At 45.1% G+C, this 25,952-nt stretch overlaps 1 protein-coding gene across 6 annotated transcripts in view; it reads left to right on the top strand.

The window, feature by feature from the left end:
• Positions 1-7,001: 7,001 nt before the first annotated feature.
• The window catches only part of ADAMTS9 (ADAM metallopeptidase with thrombospondin type 1 motif 9), a 159,590-nt gene continuing 140,639 nt past the window's right edge, over positions 7,002-25,952 (top strand). For 4 of the 6 annotated variants that reach the window (XM_073901496.1, XM_025885665.2, XM_073901498.1 and 1 more), the window contains exons 1-3: positions 7,003-7,861; positions 8,466-8,854; positions 14,148-14,310. In XM_073901496.1, coding sequence (XP_073757597.1) covers positions 7,747-7,861; positions 8,466-8,854; positions 14,148-14,310 — 667 coding nt within the window. In that variant the 5' untranslated portion in view covers positions 7,003-7,746. Of the gene's footprint in view, positions 7,862-8,465; positions 8,855-14,147; positions 14,311-25,952 lie in introns of those variants that run through there. The other 2 variants (XM_073901495.1, XM_073901499.1) reach the window with 2 other exon arrangements.

The raw sequence follows: 25,952 nt of genomic DNA, 5'->3' as shown, positions 1-25,952 counted from the left end.
CCTGTTTCATTGGGTTGTCAGGAGGGTTGAATACAGTATTCTCCATTGTGCCTAGAAATAGAAAGCCATTGTTAAGGTTTGCCATTATTATAATAAATACCATTAGGACAGACAAGTCATTAAGCATCATCGGCTGAGGAAATTACTTTTTTGCATGTGTAAAAATTGCTTGCCATATAAAAACAGGTTTTTTTAATGTTTAGAGGGAAAATTATGTTTTGATTATTTAAAAGTTCTGCCAGGAAAACAAAAGGCCCAGGGCCGGGAAAAATGCTAGATCGGGCTTATATGCTAGAATTGCTAATTTAAGCAGAGTATGAGGGAGAGTAAAGCTTTTTTAAAAATGGAAATAATTTCAAAAGGACAAGGGGAGTCACAGCAAGTGTAAGTGTAGAAGAAATACACAGTCAAGGAAATATTAGCACACACATGATTTTTTTTCCTTTCCCAGTAGGAGAAAGGCTCATAACTTGGTGAAGGAGGTTAACAGGGAAAGGGGTGCCAGGTTGACAGCACCCTTATCTGCCAAACTGAATCAGAAATCACTCTTCCTAACTAGCAAGTGGGTTAGAGTGAGGCCACTGATTTGAACAGAGATCGCTTATTTATGCCAGTCACTAAGCCAAGATTTTCATTGGCCAATTCATTGTCACACCATCCCTTTGAGGCAGGTAATTATGAGTACCCTGTTTTATAACCTGTTTTCAGGATATAAAAAGGATATGGAAACTGCCATAGTATTGGTCTCTTACTTGTCATGCTCATGATCCTGAAGTAGCCATCAGGGAAAGCCTAGCCCTGAAAATTCCTACTCCTGAAGAAAGGAATCATGATAAGATTCTAATTAAAGCAAGTCTTGTCTCTCATGAATAATGATACCACAAAATACAGAGATTATGTCAATTATTCCTGGGGTTTCCTTTGTATGCGTGTGTGTGTGCGCATGCACATGTGCGCGCACGCACCGTGTTGTATATTCATTAATTAAAAGAAACACTGGCTCTGAAAGCTAGAAATAATTTGGGGGCAATAGTTAACTCATTCATTTAAGAAACATTCATTAAGTGCCTGTTACATACCACCAAGGGGATACAGTGGGAGATTGATTTGCTCCTTGCCCTCACAACAACAGAAAGTGTGAAACAAAGTATGACAGGGGAATTTCAAGGCTCAGGGGGCATATAACAACCCAGGGCATCTCAAAATCCTCTCAGAATTATCAGATTCCATGACAGCATATATATATATAACCCATGTCTATGTTGAATGTGCTCTTTCACAAAATGGTGACATTGTATTTGCACACATTATATTACTTTCTGATTTGGCTTCAGTTTCCAAGTGGTTTGGACATGAGCTAGAAGTCCAGTATTTCTAAATCATTTGTAGCTATGAGTTGAACCCTAGGTCTGAAAATCTCATTCCACAAGATATCAGAGGGAATGGAACAAGGATTTGAAGCCCAAAGAGTCTCAAACAAATATTAGCAGGTATCATGTGGGGCTCCACAGCCTGGACAAGAGCAAAAGTATGGTCTTCTGGAATGACAAGTAAGCAAGGAACACCTGGTGAGTTAACAACTTTGCAGAACTGCCATGAGCTAGTCATGAGTATCTAGAGCCACCTTACAAACTGGAACTATGACTTTCAAAGTAGGCTTAAGAGAAGTTATTTAGAACTTTAGATTTCGCACTAAAAGGAAAAGTTCTTTTCTTTTTTTGGGGGGTGGGGAAGAGAGGGAGAGTATGCACATGAGGGAGAAGCAGAGGGAGAAGGAGAAAGGGAATCTTAAGCAGCCTCCATGCCCAGCACCAGAGCCTGACATGGGGCTGGATCTCATGACCCTGAAACGGAATCAAGAGCCCAATGCTCAACCAGCTGAACCACCCAGGCACCCCAGAAAAAAGTTCTTAAAGGTGGTATTCATCAGTCCACATGTAAAGGCTGAATGATCGAAAACAATTAGGTGAACAGTTTCATATTACCAGGCTTAATGGAGATCATGAGCTTGGGGGTAAAATGACCACAGTTCAAATTCCAACTCATCACACATTCTAGCTCTGTAATGCTGGGCAAATCACTTCACTTCCTGAGTCTTATTTTCATCATATGCAAAACGGGGACAGTAAAACCCAGATGGCAGGGCTGCCAATGAGGATTAATTAGCACACAGTACCAACTCAAGAGAATCTTGTGCTATCATTACTAACAGTAAAACTCATATAACTTTTGGTATACTAGCAGTATACAATTATAACTTTCTCTACATTTCCCTTTACTTGAAGTCAGTATTTGGAAGACTTTAAAAAATACAGTAGGGTCCTTCACCCATGTGGCAAGAAAAGATGACAGTTTTTCTCTCCCTCCACTATGCAAACATGGGACTGGATCAGAGAGCGCACTGCTGGAGGTCAGAGTGGGGCCACCACCCATCCCCTGCTTAGTGTTTCATCCACCGGAAACCTGTCTAACTCAGTACCTTGGCTTATCTATTCCAGAAACCACCCACTGCTAACCACTCAGGAAACTATTCACTTTAATTCTGGATTCTGGGCTTTCCCTATCATTCGGGTGTGGGTTTTCCCTTTCTGTGGAAATAGATGGCTTCACTTCAATTCTCCTTCCTGCTGTTTGCAGCGATGTTCTGCAAATAAAGTCACTTGTGATGTCATGTCTTGCATTTCCATTGGCCGGCTTATCTCTCCCTAGGGACTAATGTCAATCATCACTCCTCTGGGATACAGTTTTCGTGAAAAATCAGCCAAAGAGGACTTCCACTTAACCTACAATAACGTTCACTTCCAGTAAAGCCTGGGAGAAGAAAATACACTAAGAATTCTTTCTCTGTTAACTCTAGGTGACCTCCAAAAGCTCTGCTTCCATTCAAGCAAACTTTTGTGATGGGCCAGTTTACTAAAGAACCCACTTTTCTCCCCGAACTCAAGTAATTCTATATTCCTATTTATAAAACTATCCTCTAAACTGCACACATGTTTGTATAAAATAAGGAATATATTTACCATTCAGTAAATATTTGAGCACCTACTATGTACCAGATTTGTTCTAGGCGCCATGGAAAAAGTTGTGAAATATCAGTGGAATAACTAAGATTATTATCATGAAATACTCAGCATTAGAAAAGGAAGTTAGAGAGCCAAAGAAAAATTGTACATAGAAGAGAAAGTTGAGGCAATTCTCTACATGGCATTAGCCAACCTCTCCCAAACCAGACCCCTAAAACCCAGCCATGCTTTTGATGACTCCTTTATTCATTGTATATGATAGTGATTAACAACTCAGACTAAACTGCTGAAACAGAATTTGAATCCTATTTTTCACTAATTAAGGAACCTTTGTCAAATTATATCACCACTTTAGACCTAGCTATCCTTATGTGTAAAATGAAATTACTAATACTGCCTGCCTCATAGACCTGTTATAAGAATTAAATGCTGTATATTTGTACATGGTCTGGCACATGATAAATACTCAAAACATGTTGATGATGATGATTCAGACAAAAGATGTGGACCTGAATTATTTAGATAGTTCACTCCCTTGTCCTACACTATGATTTCAAACCTAAGATTTTTTAAGCCTTGTTTACAGATGTAAATTCAAAGGCAAGATAGTACGATTGAGAAAGGATGAACAGACTCTCACTGAGGATGAGACATTCAGAAACTCAGAGTCTTGGTCACGTCACAAGGTCACCAAGAGATACTTTGTATTTTCTTTCTTGTCAGCTCTTATGGAGATGACTGGGTTCTATCAGGAGCAATTTTAAAGAAGAGTAAACAGAGTTTATCTTTTAAAATCAAGTCCTAGAAAGGAAGCTAAGAGAGAGAAGACACTAAGGAGACTTCTGTCCCTACACATAATGATTTCTATACTATCAGCTTACCTTTATCAGGAGGGTTTATATTGAAAGAGAGAAATTTTGTTTAATAAAAAATATTGAAAAGTGCTATTTTTTTATCCTTTATAAACTTTATTTTTCTTATTGACATGAAATTCACATATAATAATATATTAGTTTCAGGTATACAACATAAAGCTTTGATATATGTAGATATTATGAAATGATCGCCACAGTAAGTGTAGTTAATATCCATCCCTATCCATAGTTACAATTCTTTTTCTTGTGATGACTTTTAAGATATACTCTCAGCAACTTTCAAACATACAAAGCAATATTGTTAACTATAGTTATTGTGCTACTGTGCTACATTACATCCCAAGACTTATTTATCTTATAACTGGAAAACTTTTTACCTTTTGACCACCTTTGCCCGTTTTTCCCACCCCCTACCCACACCTCTGGCAACCACCAATCCATTTTCTGTATCTAGGAGTTCAGTTTTTTGGAGTTTTTTTTTTTTTTTAGATTCCACATGTAAGTGGGATCATATGGCATTTGTTTTTCTCTGTCTCACTTATTTCCCTTCACACAATGCCCTCAAGGTCCATTCACATTGCCACAAGCTTTCCTTCTTTTTTATGGCTGAATAATATTCCATTATATATGTACCACTGTTACTTCATCCATTCATCCATTGATGGACACTTAGGTTGCTTCCACGTCTTGCCTATTGGTAGTAATACTGCAGTGAGCATGGGGCTACAGATAACTTTTCAAGTTAGTGTTTTTGTGTCCTTCAGATAAATACCCAGAAGTGGAATTGCTTGATACCATGGTAATTCTATTATTAATTTTTAAAGGAACCTTCCTACTGTGTTTCTGGCTGCACCAATTTACATTCCCACCAACAGTGCACAGAGATTCCATTTTTTTCATATCCTCACCAAACTTGTTATTTCTTGTCTTTTTAGTAATGCCCATTTTAATAGGTGCGAGGTGATAACTCATTGTGGTTTTGATTTGCACTTCCCTGATGCTTAGTGATGTTGAACATCTTTTCATGTATCTGCTGGCCATCTGTATATCTTCTTTGGAACAGTTATCTTTTCAGATCCTCTGACCCTTTTTTAATTGACTTTTTTGCTATTGAGTTGTATGAGCTCTTTATATACTTTGGATGTTAACCCCTTATCCGGTATATATGATTTGCAAATACTTTCTCCCATTATATAGGTTGCTTCTTTATGTTGTTGATGATGTCCTTTGCTTGCAGAAGCTTTTTAGTTTAATGTAGTCCCACTTGTTTATTTTTGCTTTTGTTGCCTTTGCTTTTGGTATCAAATCCAAAAATCATCACCAAGACCAACATCAAGGAGCTTAGCCCTGTTTTTCCTAGGAGTTTTATGATTGCAGGTCTCAACACTCGTCTTTAATCCCCTTTGAGCTGATTTTTGTAGATTGTGTAAGATAAGGATCCAGTTTAATTCTTTTGTGTGTGGCTGTCTGTCCAGTTTTCCCAATATCATTTATTGAACAGATTGTCCTTTCTCCACTGTATATTCTTGGCTCTTTGCCATAAGTCAATTGACTATATATGTGGGTTTAGTCCTGGTCCCTCTACTCTGTTCTTTTCAGTTATGTATCTGTAAAAGTACTATATTTTTGAGTAATTTTACAGTAAAAGTTCTAGAATATTTTCCATCAGAATCAACTAATAGTTTGATTTTGTAATATTTTTTCCATCCCTTGCTAAGTTTGGAACTCCCAGATACTGTGATTGGGAGGAATTTTATTACATAATGAAAAGAAAGATTGTGTTTTAGAATACACGTGTTTTAGTAAATTATTTTGAAGGTTTAAGAAAAAGATCTAAATGTCATCCTTTAAAAATCTTTGCACTTTACAGGTGTTTCTGTTTTCCCATCTTTATACTGTTTATACTCATTATAAATTCCAGTAATACAGTTAGACAATGGCACCATTGGTCCATTTGGGTCAACAACTTTTTTAGGAATTACCAAGTCATTTTTCCCTCTACCAAGAGAGATATATGCATTAATATTTCAAGAGTAGAGGACACTTCTAGCATACTGCTATATGGTCCCTGGTGTTGATAGTCTTTAGTATTTCCAATCCAGAGTGCCAGCCTACTAAGTAACAGAAAACTCCAGTTCTGGGACACTTTCCTTTCTCTTGAAATTAGTGAAATTAGCACACCCCAACTTCCTTCTGAGGGCTGGTAAAGGAAAAAGTACTTTTGAACCACTCAGGATTAAACAGTTCTCCCTCGCTCTCTTCTCCCTGCTCCTCCCTCCCTCCCTTCCTCTCACTCACACACACGCTCGCACACAGCCTCCCTGCTCCGGCTTGTCTAACTTCCAAATTTGCATCCCAAGGCGAGGTACGTGTAGCCTGAAGTGTGAGCTTTGAACTACTCCAAGCATCTCTCTGGCGAAAAGTAAGAAATGATTGAGAAATCCCTCCCCAGGCTGCTGCTTCCCCACCCCCCGCTCGCCCCCACCCCGGCCCGGGTCCACTACCGTCCCCTAGCACTCCGCCATCACTCCCCTCTCCCCCATATCTCTAAACCCAGTCTGGGCACCCAAGTCCCCGCCCCCTCTCGCTGCCAAGAGCAGTTCTTAACCTTTTTTGGGCCGGGGACCTACAAAAAGCTATGGACCCTCTCCGGATGGGGACAGAGGTTGGGAGAAGAAAACAGCTTGACAGCTTTGCGAAATTTTCCAAAAGACTGTGGATCTGAAACGCACCCTAAACTTCCAGATTAAGAACCCAGTCTCTAAAACTCTTGACTTAGGGCGATCAGATCGAGAGTGGAACTCAGATACCACATTGCGCCCCCAGTGAGAAGCCGTAGGAGGGGGAAGGCGCTCCGGCACTGGGCCACTTTCACTTGTAAGAAACCAAACGAAGGGGAGAGACGGGGACAGAAATTCATAAAGGGGGAAAGAGAAGAGGGAGAGGGCTGTTATGAAGACAAGGAGACAGAAGGGAGGAAAGAGAAAAGGGAAAGGAGAAATAGGGGAAACAGGGGCACAGTGGGAGGGGAGGCGACACCGCAGTGGGAGAACCGGGACTGGGCGGCACAGAGAGGCGAGGGCGAGGAAGGGAAAAGAGAGCTTCTGAAGGAGAGCGCGAGCAGAGGGAGGAGAGGAGGAGAGGAGAGGGGTCCAGAGGCAGAAACTGAGAGCGCCGGGAAAGGGAGAGAACTTTCTCTGCTCTCCCTCCCCAGGGCAGGGAGTCTCAGAAAAGCCGATCTCCACGAGGTGGCGGGGAGCGCGAGCGGCCAGCCCCGAGCTCCGGGCGCCTCCGGCCTCCGCCTCCTACAGCCCGCGGCCGGCTGCGAGACTCGCACGGGCAGCCGAGGAGGGGACTCCGTCTAGGAGGCGGTCCCCACTCGCTTCGCTTTCTCCTCCCCTCTCCTCCTGGAGGCGGGCACCCGGGGTATTTGAGCGGCGGAGGACCCGCGGCCCCCCCGCCTCCGCCCCCCAGCCCCCCATTCAAGAAGCCGCTCCGCTATCCCCCGCAGCACAGGGCGCCCGGCGCGCCTCGGAGCGCACGTTCCGCGCCTTCTCCTGCCGGCTCCCTGGACATTATGCGGCCGAGCAGCCGAGCCCCAGTCCTCCTCCTCCTCCGGCTCCTCCTGCGGCCCGAGCGGCTCAGCTCTCGGCAGGCGGCGGCGTTGCTCAGCCGAGCGCAGACGGGACCCTCGCGGCGAGACCTCAGCGACTCCTAAAGTCAAAAGTTGGCGGCGGGCGCCGGGCTCCGCGCGCTCACCGCGGCCACTGCCTCGCGTCGCCGCCGCAGCCAAGCAGGGCAGGAGGGAGGGAGGGGGTGGGAGCCACGGGGGAGGGGTGGGGAGCACCATGCAGTTTGTATCCTGGGCCACACTGCTAACGTTCCTGGTGCGGGACCTGGCCGAAATGGGGAGCCCAGACGCCGCGGCGGCCGTGCGCAAGAACAGGCTGCACCCGAGGCAAGGTAATGAGGCTCCGGCCACCGCGACCCCTCCGCCCCAGTCGCCACCTCCACAGCTTCTGCGTCCCACAGCGGGCACCCCGCAGCGGAGGCCTCTCTCCTTTTCCTAGAAAGAATTATCTCCGGCTTTAGAGCCTCTCCCTTCTTTAGGTCACTCCCAGTCAATTTCTAGAGAGAGCCGCTGTAGAACAAACTTCGTCTCCTCCACCCCTCGTTGCCTGTAGTTTGATCTTTCCCCTTCCCCACCTCCATGCCCCAAACTATAGTTACTTAGTAACTGGGGGTAGCAGATAGTGGCATGTTTTATTTTACTCAGGGTATTTATCCGAATCTGAAATAATCTTATGTATTTTTGACTTGTTCACTGTCTGCTTCCGAACGGTGTATCCTGAGTCTAGCATAGTTCCTGGCCGTTCCTGGCACATAGTAGGTGCTCAGTAAATATTTGTGCATTAGCTGAGGGGGAAGGCATTGACTCAAATGGGCAAAAATAACTGTTGGAAAATAACCCGGGACAGAGCCCCCTTCACTTTAAATTAAAACTTGTGGGAAATTGGTTTGCGGTAAATGGAATTACTGGTTCATGTGTCTCTGCTTTTCCCTGCAGTGAAATTATTAGAGACCCTGAGCGAATACGAAATCGCGTCTCCCATCCGAGTGAACGCTCTCGGAGAACCCTTTTCCACGAACGTGCACTTCAAAAGAAGGCGACGGAGCATTAACGCTGCCTCTGACCCCTGGCCTGCCTTCGCTTCCTCTACCTCTTCGCAGGAGCATTACCGCCTCTCTGCCTTCGGCCAGCAATTTCTATTTAATCTCACTGCCCATGCCGGATTTATCGCTCCAAGGTTCACTGTCACCCTCCTCGGGACGCCCGGGGAGAATGAGACAAAATTTTATTCCGAGGAGGAAGCAGAACTCAAGCATTGCTTCTACAAAGGCCATGTCAATACCAAGTCGGAGCACACGGCGGTCATCAGTCTCTGCTCAGGAATGGTGAGTTGGTGTGTGCCCCCACCCCACCGCTCCCCTCCCGCCTCTTCACCCGTTTCTGGAAGGCTTAATTAATTAATTGCTCTCTAGCCTACGACCCTCACTGCGCCGAGTTTCCATCCTGGCTTTAAATATCCGCTAGAAACTCCTTTGCATCTTGAGGTTTGGCTGACAAGCCCAGTGCGTGTGCTTACTCTAGAGAAGCGCGCACGCATCCGCCCCCAGGGGGTTCGGTATGTTTCGGAGCTTTCTAGAGTCCGAACTCGGCTCCACTGCGCTTTACCCAACGCTTGTAGGCGGCTTGGAAGTCGGCTTCCAAATTCCCAGAGTTGTCCTTCCTTGCAGCAAACCCTGCTGCCCAGGAGCGGAGCAGCTGAGCGCAGGGAGGACCCGACTCCTTACTGGCGCGTCTTGGAGTCAGGGCTGTGGGCTGAGGATCCCCAGCCTCTAGTATGGGGAGTTCCTTCTGTGTGTCGTGGAGGGCGGTGCGTAATCTAGAGTCCTGGCGATTTCTCTGGGCCTTTTTTCACGCGCCAGGAACCCTGAGGCTCAACAGGATTGACAGGGAACAGGTCCATCCCAGGAACGGAAGGGTGGGCCGAGGGCTCCGGGGGCGGGGAAGAGGGCGGAGCCTGCCCCGGACGCTTCGAATAAGGGTAGAAACTGGGAGTGGGGGTGTGGCGCAGTCCGACTCTGCACCCTGCTGGCGGGGTGGCCCCAAGAAACAGAAATAGTGGGGGAAAGGCTGGAGAAGCCGCGCGCACGAGATTTCGGTACTTCTGGGTTTTCTGCCACGCATAGGGGTTCCAGAGAATCGAAATACAGATCCTACAACACACGTTTCCCTGGAGAGAGAGGGCGAGTAGGGGCGGGCTGGCCACCTCCCTGCACTGCAAAACACGCACTTAGCAAGTTTTCCGAAACGGATACCTTGACCCCCTCCTGACCTCCCCCTCCCCACTCGCTCTCTACTTGGTCCCACATGGCATCCGCTTTTTACTCCCCTCCCCCCCCCCCGCCCATTTGAAGACCTGCTCTAAAGTTCTGGCCGGAGGGAAAGTGGTCCTTGACTTTCCCAAACGATGTGCGTTCCTGCCACGAGCGTGTGACGCAGAAACTTTCCCGGGTCAGGTTCTTCCAGCACAACGCAATGTGTGCACTGCGCCCTGGTGATGCGTTTACTCTTCCCCCGAGGACCCACATTCCCCCGTCACCTTCTGTAAGGGGGAGCACAGATACTTACCTGGGGCACTCGGTTGCCCCTTCCGCGTGCGCTGTTGGTGGTGGATTCAGTGTCCCCGGTCTGGAGGTCGCATCCATCTCCACCGTTCTACGGAAGGGTCCGAAGGGTCCAGTGGGGAGCGAGGCAAGCCTGAAGGCTGGGACGGGGAAGGTTTTAGCCTGCTGGGAAACGGGCATGGGGATTAGCCTCTCCAGCCCCCAGCAAAGCGCCCGGAGCTGTGGCTCGCTGTTGAGCTTGTTTGGGGGTGGGCGGAGACGGCAGTTTGACGCACGGGGGGGGGGGGGGGGGGGCTAAGGGGCTGCTGCAGTGAGTCATTGCTGCCCCAAGACCTAGGGCCAAAGCGCAGGAATCCTTCCAGTCTTCAAAAGGTTATGGCCAGGGTGGGCGTAAGTCAGGCACTGGACCCCAGGTCATCAGAGAGCCCCTAGATCCGAAGATTAGAAACCCCAATTCCAGAATCTTACGGTGGGGCAGAGACTGTACGTAAAGTTTGTAAACAACCTTTACTCCTCCTCCCTCCCCGCCTCCACACCCTGCTGAGTGGCCCCAGCAGTTGTATAAATACTTTGCTGCGCAGGACCTTGATTTCAGTTGGCAATTTTAGGTGGTAACTCACGGGTGGATCCGCAAGTGGTAGCTCTCTTAGGGAACTGAGGGGCAGGACTTCAGAAATGATTGTATAGACCGTGATAACCCCCTTCGTATTGCATTTAATTGGCAATCTGCCTCTTCCGGGAGGGAAAGGTCCAGAATACATCTTAAAGATAAGTGCACTGGGTGTTTCTATCTTCAGCGATTAATCTAGCCCCCAAACCCTCCTTCCCTTTGTCTTCCTTCTGGAGTTTTTCTTTCTTCCCAGGACTTCCCATTACCATTTCTATACCAATAATATCATGACATACCTAGTGACCCACCCAGGAAATCTTTCACTCTAGAGAGTGAATCTAAAAATGCCAATCTACCCCCCCCCAACACACACACACACCCTCTCCCCACCAGTTATTTTCCCTGAATTCAATCTTAGCTGTGTCTCTCACCTGGTCTGAACCAGCCCTACCCTAATTCTAGACCTCTTTTACTTCTCTGCTCGTCTCTCCTTTAGTACCGTTGTCTAAGAAATATTTCCATCTGGCTTTTCCTCCTTCCGTCTTTCCTCTCTAATCCCCGCCACACACAGCTAACAGATTAAGGATGACTAGGTGGTGCAAGATCACATTACTCCCCTGTTCACTCACCTTACCGAGTACTAGTAGCTAAGTAAGAGAACAACTACTAACCCCTTCCTCTGACAATTGAGACCATTTATGATGTGCCTTCTCATGCTCTGCACACCCACATGCCACGCTCTTCTCTCAGGCTTTCCCTCCACCAATCCTGTGTATCAGTCAATCTGCTTTTGTTCTTTCTCTGAATTTCCCTCCCATCCCAGTCCTACCTCATTGTCTTTGGGCCTGTGGGTTTACCTGGTCATCTCCCCCAGCATCACATGCTCCAATCCTACCCCTCTCTTAAAGTGTAATTTACATAGCTTCTTCCCCAGGAAAGCTTGTCCTCAGACTGCTCTCATCTCTCCTCCTTCACAGACATTTGTCTGTATCTTTCTTATGATGCTTAGTATGCTCTCCCTTGCATTACAGTTCTTGGTACACGCAGTCTCTCCCTCTCCTTGGCAGCAGGGTCAGCATCATTTCTCTCCCATGTGGGAGCCTTGGATATTGTACTTAGTACCTATGTCGGAATAAATGGTCACTGTAACAGAGAAAAGGTGACTCTTTGATCAAACATCCATCAAACCTCAAACTTGTCTTCTGTGAATCAACAACAAAAATTGGGCATCGTATAGATAACATTACTTGGACTCTTATTATGCATCTTGCCCTACAAAATGTACTTTTTGTATGCATTATCTCATCCCATCCAAATCCTCACAACAGCCCAATCCTCAAAACAACCCATTTTACAGATGAGGAAGGACCCTGAGGCTTGGAGAGCCGGATGCTTGCCCGAGGTCTCCTGACTAGTAAGTGGCAGAGTTGGGGTTCCCACACTGTCTTTTTGACCCACGCCCCTAACCGTGGGCCAGAGACTGGATCTGTGTTCCTACAGAGACCTTTGACGTTCTTTTTTTTTAAAAAAGGTACTGGACTAAAATCAGGATACCTGAGTTCTAGATTCAGTACTGGCACCATTCAGCTGCTTCTGTATCACTGAAGAGGGACTTTGGACAAGTCACTTCCTCCCTTTGGGCCTTAGTTTCCCCTTTTGCTAATTAAAGGTGCCCGATCACCACCAGAGGAGCTGCCAGGTTCTTGCCAGTGTTTCTGGCCTTTCTCTGGTAGATTTCACGTGTGATAAGCTTCCTGCTCTGTGCTCAGAGAACACCAGAGCTGTATATTTAAAACAGAGAGAGGTGCCTGCGCAAGAATAAATGGGTTAAACCACTTCTTCTCTGGGGAAACCAGCTATTCTTAGTCTGACGACACCAGAGCTGTCCTCCCTTTAAGCCAGCGGCTCATGAATCACGTGGAAGCCTTTTTTAAAAATATAGATTCTAGACCTCACCCCTGGAAATTCCAGGTCTGCAGGTATGGGGTAATGCCACAAATCTCATTTTTTTAAGTTCCCAGGCAATTTTGAAGTTTAGATAGGTTTGGAAACCCCAGTGTCTCAGCCTCGTGCTTCCCAAACTTTATTGTGCATGAGAATACCTTGGAGTGTTCATTAAGGTTCCAGCTCCAGCGGCCCTACCCCCAGAGATTTTGATTCAGTAGATAAAATTTAGCGTGAGCGTGATTATTTGAATTTCTAACAAACTCCTAGGTGTTGCTGATACTACTGCTGGTGTTCAAGGACAGTCACATCCATTGTGTCTAAGGGAAGGTAGGAGCGCTCTGCTTTTTTTACAGCCCCATTGAGGAGCTTGATTTCTTCCTTTCAAGACTGCCCACTGCATGGCATGGGCAACTTTTTAGTGCTCTTAGATGTGTGGTTTGGGTGGTTCAACCCTGAGGCATCATTTACCTTTTGCATAACTTGTGGGTGTGTGGGAAGGGCAGAAGGAGTTACCATTTCTGTCCTGGTGGTTAGAGGCTAACACAGCAACACAGAAAGCCACTGAGGTGTTCTAATCCCTTACAAAGTGTCACTTTGCTAAGCACTTTCCAAGCATTATCTCATTTAGTCTGCACAATAAGCCTTTACATTAAGTACTTTTGTCCCCAGTTGACAAACAAGGAAGTCAAAGCTCAGAGCAGTTAAGGAACTTGCCCAAGGTGGGTGGGTAAGTGCCAGGGCTGGGACTGGACCCTAGGGCAGCCCGATTCCAAGCCTTGTACCGTTTCACTCCCTATTGCAAAGGGAAGGGGTGTGCAGAGACTCATTTTTCAGTGTCACAGGTGGGACCACCTGGAGTGCCTGTGGTCAGTCTATGCTTTCTGAATTTGAATTAATGTTAAGGCTTCCATGGGTCAGCTTTCCCCTCTGGAGGTCACACTAGTCCCTCAGTTTCCAGGCTATCTTCACATGCAGAAACACTCTATTGGAACAGCCTGTGAAAGTGAGTATGATTGGGACACCTGGGTGGCTCAGTCGTTAAGCGTCTGCCTTCGGCTTAGGTCATGATCCCAGGGTCCTGGGATCGAGCCCTGCATCAGGCTCCCTGCTCTTCGGGAAGCCTGCTTCTCCCTCTCCCACTCCCCCTGCTTGTGTTCCCTCTCTCGCTGTGTCTCTCTCTGTCAAATAAATAAATAAAATCTTTTTTTAAAAAAAGAAAGTGAATATGATTAGAATTTGGACACCAAGGAAGGATTTCTTAGAGACAGATTTGCATAGCAGGTACAATAAACTAGAGTCAAATCAAGGAGAAGGTACTGACTTGACGGAGTGAAAATAAACCTCTTCTCCGAATAGGTGGGCAGCGATTCAGTTTCAGCAGCCCTCATGGGGAAGGGCTTGGGGGAAATGCTGCCCTCTCTCCTTGGCAATGTTCCATTTTTTTCCCCTCCCTGCGGTTGAGTTCTGTGAAATCAACCTTTCATCTCTCTTCATTTGCAGCTGGGCACATTCCGGTCCCAAGATGGGGATTATTTTATTGAACCACTTCTGTCCATTGACGAGCAAGAGGATGCAGAGGAACAGAACAAACCGCACATCGTCTATCGGCACAGCCCCCTGCACAGAGGGCCCTCAACCGGAAGGCGTGCATGTGACACCTCAGGTATTTCCTTCCTGCTCAAGCAGAGCCCCCAGCTCTGTGAGATGGGTCAGTGGCAATATTACAAAGATATACCTCTTTCACATGCTGCCAAGTGCTACCGTTTACATTGTCTTTTACTCAGTCTTCAAGCGAGGTAGGTATTCCCCATGGCACAGATGTGGAAGCTACAGAGAGGTGTAGTAACTTGTCCAAGGTTGCACAGCTAAGAACCAACAAAGCCCCGAAAAGAGCTCATCTGGCTCCGGGCTCACTGTGGGCAAAGCTGCCTCTTGTTGAAGTTGCAAATTTTTTTGGATTTGGCTTTCGTAGTGTCTTCCGGCTCTCACAGCCCTATCCTCAGTCAGCAATGGCTTGTTCCCTGGGTGTCTTGGTGTTTTCTATTCATTTGGGTTTTTTTGTTTTGTTTTGTTTTTTTGTTTTATACCATTTAGGGTTATGAAAAAGTGAAAAAGTCTCATAAATGGAACTCAAAAAAATTTCTTTGTGTTCATTGGGGTTTTTCCTATCAACATCAGTTTTAGCTGTTGTTCTAGGGCTTCAGGAAATAGCAGAATAGAAGTTGTGGATTGTGCTGTCAGGTTTCAGTCAAAGGCGTCTGTGCCCACCCCTGGCTTTCCTTCCATGCTGGACACATTCCTTGAGGCTTTGTGCTGACACGTCTGGCCATTGTCAGGGCTACGTCATTCTGGGCCCCTCCGAAAGCTTATGCTTGTGTACGTTTCTCAGTCTACAGCCTTGAGGCAACCTTCCACTGTCTTTGAAGCCTGGTTACTTTCTCGCTCATGATGGCTTGACACTAGAAATTGTCCCTCAATTTGGTCCTGTTTTAGGATGTTTGTTAGAATACTCTTCTTTTTTTTTTATTCTTAAACTTCCTGTTTCTAAAACTTTGTACTTCTCCCTAGTCGGTAATTTTAGACGTTGCTTCTCCGAATTAGATAACTTTTGAGGGTCTTTCTGGCATCTCCAAATAAGACCCTCATTCCAAACCAGCAGAGGGTTTCCTAAAATGCTTCCCAAATGATCACTTGTTTCATCTTATATCTGTATCAGGCTCTCCCTCTGTGACAGACTGTGGTATCCTATTTGCTCCTGGAATTATTTCTGAATAAGGAAAGATGACATTGGCTGCTTATAATCTGGAACAGTCAGATCAGAGGGTGTAGCATTGTAGCCCATCTAGCGCTGAGTTCCTCCTCCCAGGACTAAACGGAATATAACTGAAATATGATGTCAGTTAGACTCACTAAAGAGCCAGGGGGTGAGATGGGGGGGCAGGGGGAGCAGTGTACTCAGAAACCATAGTCCCAGGGGCTGGCAGGGCGCCAAGTGAGATGGCAAGATGTGTACCCCATTTTTTTGGACCATGCTAGTGAGAACATTGTCCTTTCCTTCTTGACTTCCCAAATCTGAATTAGCAAATGTTTATTTTATATATGTGGGTAAACCTACATATAGCATGTGATAGAAAGGAAACATGTGATTGCTCCCCTTCTATCTTATTAATATATATTCAGAAGATACTCCAGTAGTGTGTTCATTGGTCAATTTATTGAACTACAGCACTTTGTGATAATCTTCTGCCCTAAAGTGGTAGCAAACCAACATGTTTTTTTTAAAACTGCCATTCATTAAGGTCCTACTCTATACTGGCAAAGTGCAAAGCACCTTACCTACAGGACTTTACGGAATCCTTACCACAACCCTGTGGGGCGGGTACCATTCTTAGCCCCATTGAACCTAGCAGGGGAGCAGGGATGAAGCAACTTGCTCCAGACCTCCCAGCTACTCCGTAAACAGCCCATGTTTGTCTTATCCCATGATCCATTTTCTCTGTGCAGGTGTGATGTGTATGTGTGTGTGCGTTGGGTGTGACAGAGAAGGAGAGAGAAGTCTTACTTGATGCTCTCATTCAAAAAGTCCTTAAAGTTCGTTCTTTTTTTTAATCAATTACCTAAGTCAATCAACGTTTGATTTCCTGGGCTAGAGGGCGAGTCACTGTCAAGTCCTGTTAAAAACACAAAGAAGAGGGACTCTGAAAAGATGAAGATGGAGGACAACAGAAGATGGCTTAATTTTTCAAAAAAGTTATTTGGGTTCCAGTCCTTCTTGGTACTGGGGCCTTTATGTGCCACTGTCAAAGTCACTCGTGCCAACTCTCAGTTTTCCTTCGGGTGTGCCCTTGCCAGTGACCAGTATGGCTGCCCTTCCGTCACCCCATGTGATGAATCAGGAGCCTGGCAGTCTTGATTGGCTCTTCCAAAGGTTGCTGCTGGACTCTGCCACTCTGGTTTCTCTCTTCCAGCTGCTTCTGCACCCCTTCTTTGAATACAGATGCAGGAGGCTCAGAACAGTTGGAAAGAACTTTGGAATATGGCACAATTCACCAGCAGCCATTACAGGGACGGACCAGCAGGTCATGGAAACATCCGAAACCAGGTAGCCTGTGCACAGGGAGTGAAAGTAGGTGGGGCGGGGGGGTTGGGGGTGGGGAGGTGCGGGCAGAAGTCCCTCTGGCCAGAGCAGAAAATATCCTCTACAAATATTAATCCAGTCAGCTTCAGGGATTTCCCCCCAGAGCAGTGGTTGGTAGCCAAGGGTAAACTTTAGAAGTATCCTGGAAACTTCATACAAATACAGGTTCTTTAAACACATACACACACATACACACACAACCTCCCTCTCAGGCTAGTGAGAAGGAGCAAGAATCAGTAGGTTTACTGAGTGTTCCACTTAACCCAGAAGTTCAGCTAAATGTGAGAGTCCCTGCTAATGTAGGATTTAAGGCAATAACCACTATCCTTGGCTTGCCGTTTGCTTTGCGTTCTTCACTGTTTTCTATGTCTTATAGACTGACAGAAGATTTTCTGGAGGAAACTGTAGTAGTTAGCTCTAGGCCAACAGGCTCATTCTGTACAGATGAGCAAACTATAGTCCTGGGATATTAAGTTACTTTTTTCCAGGAGTGATCAGCTATATATTCAACACCGACCCATCAGAATTTAAGATTGCCCTAGCCTTGGAGCCGGCCCCCGCAAGTCCACTACTGAGCTGAGTATAACCCTTAGCTGCTGGAAAATGGGATCCTGCCCAGCACTAGGCACTGTGGCTGTTACGCTGTTGCCTACTGTTGGATTATGTCCTGCTCATTTCTGATTCTTGATGTATGTCTGATTTTCCAAAACAGATTCTGAGGTAATTTACATTAAAACGACACGTGCAGAAGGAGTCTTACATAGTGAAAATTGCGTGGGTTTAGAAGGGAGTCAACAACTTAATTTATTCATTCAATGTGCATTCAGCCATAGCTTATTTCCAAACTCCTCTGTGCAGTGAGGATAAAACCAGAAACCATCTTTATTCCCGTCAGCTGTGTGACCTCAAGCACATTTAGAGCATAAAGTAAGAATAACACATACCTTTCAAGGGTGTAGTTAGGACTAAATGAGTATGAAATAATGAAAGCTCCCAGGACAGTGTTTAGCAGATGGTAGACAATCACTGAATGGGAGATTAAAAAGAAGAGTCATGAAAATAGAAATTGAAACAACACAGCAAGGAAAGGAAAACTCAATGCCAAAACCCAAAGCTGATTGGGTTCCTGTGCTTAGCTTAGAGCTTCTTGGTAACCAAGTCATAAAGGGCTTATGGGACTTGCCCAAGGTCACCCTGCCAGCAAGTGATGGGGCGGAGAGCCCCCTTCTCTTTTCTTATTTTCTCTGTACCTAATGCAGCACTTTTTAAAAAAGATTCTTTTTATTTGACAGAGAGAGAGAGAGAGAGAGATCACAAGTAGGCAGACAGACAGGCAGAGGGAAAAGGAGAAGCAGGCTCCCCGCAGAGCAGGGAGCAGGGAGCCCTATGCGGGGCTCGATCCCAGGACGCTGGGATCATGACCTGAGCAGAAGGCAGACGCTTAACTGACTGAGCCACCCAGGCGCCCTCATAATGCAGTATTTAAAAAAATTCATTTCTTGCAAGTTTCTCTTGGCCCAATGGCTGCCCTTCCTACAGTGTCTCTGTTTTGCCATCGTTGGTTATGTCTGGGTGTGTACGTTTGGGTCAGTTGAGTGGATCTGCATTTATTTGTGATTTTCATCCTGTTTGTAAGTTCCTCAGGATTCAGGATGGGGTGTGGGGTATCTTCTCTTTCCTGCGGCATGCCCTTGCTGCTCCTGTGTCCCCTACACAGTGGGTCCTCAGTAGAGTTCATTGAGCTGCCTTGCCTGCCTGCCCCCCCCCACTTGGGGGGCCAAGTGGCTGGTGCAGGGGAGCCATTCAGGAGAGTTTATTGCTTTTATAAGCCACTTCCTGCTAATCCTTCACATTGCATTTCCAGATGAAACCTCAAGTTCTGTCTCACAGACACTCTCTGTTTGACCCTGAATTTTGCACAAGAGGATTTAGTTGTTCTTATCAGTGAGATAGACATGCTTCCTGGTAGGTGAGAGAGAGAAAGGCAGGGGGGAAAAGGCCAACAGAAGGCTATTTTGTTTGGGCCTAAAAGACCGTCTTTTTCCATTACTAGAATGTTTCTCTCACCCTCCCATCTCAGTAAGGCCTGCTGGTTTTTTGTTTTTATTTAAGGCATTGAAGAATTATGTACTTGTTGACCCATCGATGCCACTTCTAAGGAAATAATTGGACGATTATGTAAAGACATTTGTGTGAGAATACTCGGTATGGTGGTGTTTATTATAGCAAAAGGCTGGAAACAACCTACGTGTTCTTCAGTAGGAAGATAGACCAATGGTTTATGAGGGATACATTTGATGGATTCCTATGCAGCCATCAAAAATGATCATACACATTTATGTTAACACTGACATATATGTGTGTGTATATATATACACACACACACATATATACACACACATCTTAAGCAAACAAGCAAGTCATGAACAAGTGTATATGGTATGATCTCATTTTTTAAAAATGATAGCTTCGTGGTGGTACATGTGTGTTTAAAGAAAAAATATGAAGCAATATGTATAGAAATATTAAAAATGGATATTTCTGGTTGGCAGGAACATAAGCAACCTTTTTATTTTATATTCTTATATTTTTGCCTCAATTCTATAATCGTTTTATAATCAGAAAATACAGTTAAAAAGAAGTGGATCATGGCATACGGTTATTTGGTAGCCTCATGGCACTTATGACCAGGGACCAGCAGTCAAACCATGATCCCATGCTTTTTTTTTTTTGGTTTTTTGAGTGAGACAATCTCCGTAACCAGACAAACAAAAATCCTGCCTTGTATCTGCTTCTTTGGGACAGTGGGGCTGGTCAAAGCTGAAGCTCCATCTCAACCCTGCTAAATTGCCTTGTGCATGTTGGACTGACCCTGGGATTACCGTGGCTTAGTCTCCATTAGGCATTAGGCACTGGAGACTCGGTCCGTGAGAATGTACTGTGACTTGTTGGTTGGCCTCCTGAGGGTGCAATCATAAAGGCTGGAAAATACAAGATGATAATTAAAGACATTTTTTGTTAGAGTCTTCTGTGCGCTTGGGGTCACTGTGCTACAGACTTTCCATACATTATCATTTATAATCCGTTCAACAACACTATAGATTACATACTATTACTCTTATTTTACATTTGAGAAAATTACAGCTCAGAGAGGCTGAACAACTTGTCCAAAGTCACACAGCTAATAGGAAGTGGGCCTGACACGAACCCAGATCTAATTCCTGTGTGCTGCCCTGTGGGCCTGACTCCACGGAGAATACAAATGGAAGCCGCCAATTACAAAATCCTTTTCACTTGAGTTTTCAGAGTGTCTTATGCTTTCATTTAATGGAGTCCCTAGATGATATCAATAATAGCTCACATTTGTCGAGCACGTTTTGTGTGGCAGGCACTGTTCCAAGGGCTTTACATGGATGTATATTTTAATCTTTACCTCAACCTACATTTTGCCCTCTGCAGAGAAGTCCATCAAGTTAGCTTGCCCGAGGACACAAAACGCAAAAACACACCAATTTCCACAACCCTTTTGTCCTGGTCTACTCAGAGGGTTTTTTGCTCTGCACTTTGTGGATTCATTTGCATTCATACATGGATTGCTTTCAAGGCAGGATTTCTAATATGCTTGCCTACAGTTTGATTGGATTGGAGGAGGGCTCCGTGGTGCCCGAAATTCCCACCAAGACTCTAATGACTCGCTGAGGCCTTGCAGTCTCCAGTGGGCCTCTGTTGGAGGGTGTACTTGTTACACATTAACCTCTGGGATCCCATTAATAATTTAGCATAGATTAGCTGATTAGATTAGCAGCCCGGATAGCTGGGCCCAAATGGAGTGAGAGACAGTGAAGGACAGACCTCTGAGGGGGGGGTTTAAGTAAACCCTTCTGGGACTACTGGAGGGTTCCAGGCTGTGGCAGAAGCTCTGGGCTCAAGCAGGTCAGTGGTTGTTGGCTAATTAGTTACTTCTGTGAGAAGCCAGCCTGCCTACACCTTCCCACACACTTTCTGGATCTTCACATCCTTTCCTTTAGCCATTCAGCCTGTGAGCGGAAGAATAGGCAACATTGAAGGCCATGTGCTGAGCAGTGTGAAAGCCCATGCTGGGTTACTTTGTTTACTCCTGCAACTGCTCTTTGGGAGGAGGATGCCCCAGTTGTTCCCATTTACAAATAAGAAAGCTGAACTGGGAAAAGTGAATGAACATGTCTACAGTGTGTAAGGGAAACAGCCAGCCCTCAAACCCAGAGCTGATTTCAGTTTTTACAGATAGTTCCGTTCGGGGCTTATTGTTTGGGCTTCATGTCCCGTCCCTGACCCCTTTTTGTTTCTCAGTAGTCTTTATACTTTTTTCTCTTTTTTATGTTCTTCAGTGACTGTATTTAATAAATAGTCAAGAAGATTACTGTTTTGAAGAACTGAATTCTTGAGCCTGTTTCCTCAGCTTTATCTTCTTTGTGGCATTTCTATAAAAAAATTCCTTTTATTAAACATTAGCGTTAGTAGTACAATATTATAGCAAAATAAAGGAGCGTAGAAAAGAAACTTCTAACACAGGAACTGTTTTTTTCTTTCATCTGTGCTCATTTATTTGCTTAACTTTTTTCATCATGTCTTTAAAAACACACGTTATGAAGACCATCTTTAAGCACACATACATACATAAAGGCAACAGTAAAATGAAGCCCCATAAAGACACCGTTTACACTTAATGATAGCAAAGACTTTTCCATGTTTGCTTTTTATTTTTTCTTTTTGCTGGAGTGTTTGAAAGTAAGCGTAGGTATCGTGACATTTCTTGTCTAAACACTCCCATATACATCTCTGAAAAATGATATTTTCTTATGTAACTGTAATGTAAATATACCATGCTGAGCAAAATCAGCAATAATTGCAACCTACACAGTATGTATGTTAAAATTTTCCTAATTGTCCCTGCAACACCTTCTTAAAGCCCATTTGTTTAGATTGTGATTGAAACATGATCCACACATTGCAGTTGGCTGTTCTGTCTCTCTCTCTCTTTTTAAGATTTTATTTATTTATTTGACAGAGAGAGAGTGAGAGAGAAAGAGTGAACGCAGGCAGAGGAAGAGGGAGAAGCAGACTCCCCGCTGAGCAGGGAGCCTGACATGGGGCTCGATCCCAGGACCCTGAGATCACGACCTGAGCCAAAGGCAGACGCTTAACTGACTGAGCCACCCAGGCGCCCTAGCTGTTTTGTCTCTTAAATAACTTTTCACTTGGCTGCCAGTGTCATACTTGTTAAATTGCTATTTTTCTTCCAGTTTAGATTTGCTCCCCACGGTCTTTTTTTCCCCTTCCACTTCTTTTACTCATTGATTCATCTTTATCATCGTAAGGTCAGGCCACCTTTGCAGCCATTTGGAAGAGCAGGATCAGGCCTAAACCGAGAGCAGGTACCAAGTACAAAGCTACCAGGAATTAGCCACTTATCAGAGTAATTTCATTGAGCCCAAAAAGTCAGCATGGTTAGGTTGTTCTTTGACCTTTTATCTGGAGTACCTTGATAACCTTCTTTCTTCTTCTTTTTTTTTAACCTACCTATAGTAAGATTGTCAATGTACAGTATTTACTAAGACTGCTTTATCTACCATTCAAGGATTTCACTCCCCTGCGTTTTGAAGCCCCTGAGAGTCAGTTTGCAATTGGGAATTGTAAAGTGGCTGGTTAGGTTTGGGCCTGGAATTAGGACTCCTTGTTGTATGACGTGCTTTCCTGCCTCCTCCCTCGAGCACTTTTGGTAAACTTCTGGATTCAGAGATACCATGACGGCTCCCTGCTTTACTTTGAGCCCCAAATCAGAGCCTTTCCGTGTCACCTGTCATCAGTCCTGGTTGTTCCTATCACTTCGCTTCAGAGAGCTTGCTTTGACAAGGAGCAACCTCAAGCCAGGGGCAAATGTTGGTAAAATGCTTCCATACTCATTGATCCCCATCCCCCATGCGACATTAGAATCAGAGCAGGGTGTTGAAAATGCAGTTGGCCTGTGGTGTGTGGAGAAAGTTCAAATGGATGGGTTTGGCCTCAGAATTTCTCTGTGACAATTTTTTTTCACAAATCTTTTCACTCTCCATTAATATTTTCTAGTGTTTTCTTTCCATTTCTCTCTTAGGTATAATTTAAATGCAGTAGCAGTCGTGCTTTCTGATATGCAGCTCTGCAAGTTTTAGTAAATGCATATAGTCATGTAACTATCATCACAGTTCAGAGAGAGAATCTATTCCTGGTGTCCTTGGTAGTCAGCCACCTGTTTTCTCTCTCTCCTATGGTTTGGGCTTTTCAAGAAGGCCATATAAATAGAATATTATGTCTAGGGCATTTAAGGATTATCCACTTTGTGGCCTTTGTCAGCAATCTATCTTTTTTTTATTGCTGAGTAGTGCTCCATTGCATGGGTAAACAACACTTTGTTTATCCATTTCCCGGTTGAGGGACAAAGTTTTTGGCAGCTACAAGTGAAGCCACTAAAAACATTTGCATATGGATTTTTGGGTGAACATAAGTTTGTTTGTTTTTAATTGGGTAAATACCCAGAAGTGAGATTGCTAGTTTATATGGTAAGTGTATGTTTAATTTTATAAGAAATTGTCCATCTCCTTTTCAGAGTGGCTGTACCATTTTGCAGTCCTGCCAACAGGGTATGAAGGTGCCAGTTTCACTTGGTATTGCCAGTATTTTGTGTATTTTTGTTTTTTTAATTTTAGCTGTTCTAACAGGTGTGTAGTGCTATCTCATTTAGATTTCCCTAACGACTAATGAAGTAAGCATCTCTTCATATGCTTATTTGCCATCCATGTATCTTTGTGAAGTGTCTGAGCAAATCTTTTACCCATAAAAAAAAAAAAGGAATGTTCATTTTCTTATTACTGAAGTTTGAAAGTACTTTATATATTCAGGATACAAGCCCTTTATCAGATGTGTGGTTTGCCAGTGTTTTCTCCCAGTCTGTGGTTTGTCTTTTCGTTCCGCTAATTTGCACACACTCCTTTCATACGTGGCTTCCTACTTTCTTGCACGTATCTTGGGCACCGTGGATGTCATGCTGTCCCGGGATGACAAGGCAGCAAAGCATAGCAGGAATTGCAGTATGGAGTTTGTCCTTGACACGGGTGCAGAGAGATGGGCTAGGAGAGGCTTATTTGGAACTCGTTATTCAGAGCCATTTTCTGTGCCAAAAGAAAGAGATGCTGCTGCTGTGTTTATTTCTGGTTGGCATCTAGAAACACAACTTGCAATTTCAAGCCAGTGTACTTTATGGGGGGAATGTGTTTTCTTGGCTCATGGGTGAAAAGAGTTACAGAGGGAGCACTGGATACGTAAGAATAACTGTTCTTTGGCACGTGTGTGCCTGCAGGGAGAGAAAACCGAAGGGCAGTGAGACAGAGGCAGACAGAGAGGAAGTTAGTAGTGTGAGATTCAGCCCTGTATGACCACACGCTCCCAGGACAAGCGGAACGGGACACGTGACCCCATTAGCCCCAAGTTCCTATTCTATGCTTTGGGGGCCATATAAGGCTTTTCCAGAGGTAACTGATTATGCCCTGTTTTTTCTTCTTTAAGCCACTTTCCTGATTCTCACATTTGATGCTATTCCCCTGTAACATGTTAGAGTAGAGAGAATGGGAATGGTTCTCAGTAACCATGATCTGTTTCAGCAGGTCCAGAAGAGAACATTTGCGGTGAATGATGGAGGTGCACACCCTGCAGCTCCCTTCCCGATACTGAACATCAGCTGCCACGCGCCTCTTTTCTGGGGGTGTCCCTTTGCGGTGGAGTTATTCTGTCTCCTTCTACCCTCCCACCCTGCCCACTGTTTGGTTATCTCTTTGATACCCTCTTTAAGAGTGACAGTGACCAAGAGAGGTAGGCTTGACCCATTCTGAATCTTAGGACTTCATTTTTCAGCATTATTCACTTTCATCTTGTAAAAGATAAGAACTCACCAATTTTTAATACTGGAAGGAACTTTAGAGAGAACTTCTTTTCCAGTCCCTCTTTGTATGGATCAGAGGAATAAGGCTAAGCATTTTCGAAGGGATTCATCATCTCGGCGCTAGGGCGAAGGAAGAAGTGGGCCATGAACGCAGGCCTCTTACTTCCCAGTCCTGTGTTCTTTCCAAGCTGCTAATCAAGGAGAGGCTGTCCTCGGAAGCAGTGACGCTGTTCCCAAGTGCAACACATATGAGATGTGGGAGGACCACTGGATTTATTTTATGTGTAAGGATAATTAAGAATAAACTAGTGAGCTCCTTTAAGGAGCTATTTCCATACCATAGAGAAAGGTATCAGGCTTTTAATTCATTTAGGGGATTGAAATTGTCATGGCCACAGCTGAATTTAAAGCAACAAAATGTCTGAGCTGGGCTGCAGGATGGTGGTGGCCTGTGGCTGCATAGGATTCCCAGTGGTTCCCCTTGTAATCAGATTATAGTATGTCCCTGTGACCCCTCATTTCCATGGTGGCTGAAGCACGGACGTGAGGACGAGAACGGATTTGTACTGCAGGCTGTGGTGGATAAACTAGTCCTCAGTCGTGTGTAAACTGGGAGACATGTATCAAAGGAATGTGGGAGATATGTTCCCTAGGAGTTGCTTAGAAGCCTTTTTAAAGAGTTCCAGCGCCAACTGCTCTTTAATCTCTGATATGGGAGTGATACCTCGGACCCCCCACAGGCACCACATGGAGCCTGGGACCACCTACAGCTGCCGTGAAGTGTCAGATAGCAGCAGGCCCCGGAGCCACTTCATTTCAGCAGCCTGAAGGGGTGCTCAGCCTCAGTCGGGAGACACCCCAGCCAACACCCCTAGAGCATTTTGTCCCCGCCCTGGTTCGTTACTTTATGAGTATAAGGTCACTTCATCCTCCCCACCATCATATTAGAGAGAAACTATTATTATCCCCATTGCACAGATGAGGAAATTGAGGCGCAAAGAACTTAAATGACTTGCCTGAAGTCACACAGATGGAATGTAGGGAAACGGATCTCAACTCAGGTCCCTCTGAGTCCCAAACCCCATGGGTTAAGCCTGTTGGACCCGGTATCCACTCTGCAAACATCTAGAATATACCGTCCTAGATGGTGGCCAGCAGCCCCATGTGGCTTCTGAGCCTTTGAAATGTGGCTAGTGCCACATGTTGAAATGATAAT

Source organism: Callorhinus ursinus, unplaced genomic scaffold (genome assembly GCF_003265705.2).
Source record: "Callorhinus ursinus isolate GAN/ISIS: 27379988/994484 unplaced genomic scaffold, GSC_fseal_2.0 scaffold15, whole genome shotgun sequence".
NCBI lineage: Eukaryota > Metazoa > Chordata > Mammalia > Carnivora > Otariidae > Callorhinus > Callorhinus ursinus.
This window is presented reverse-complemented; position numbering and strand designations above follow the sequence as displayed.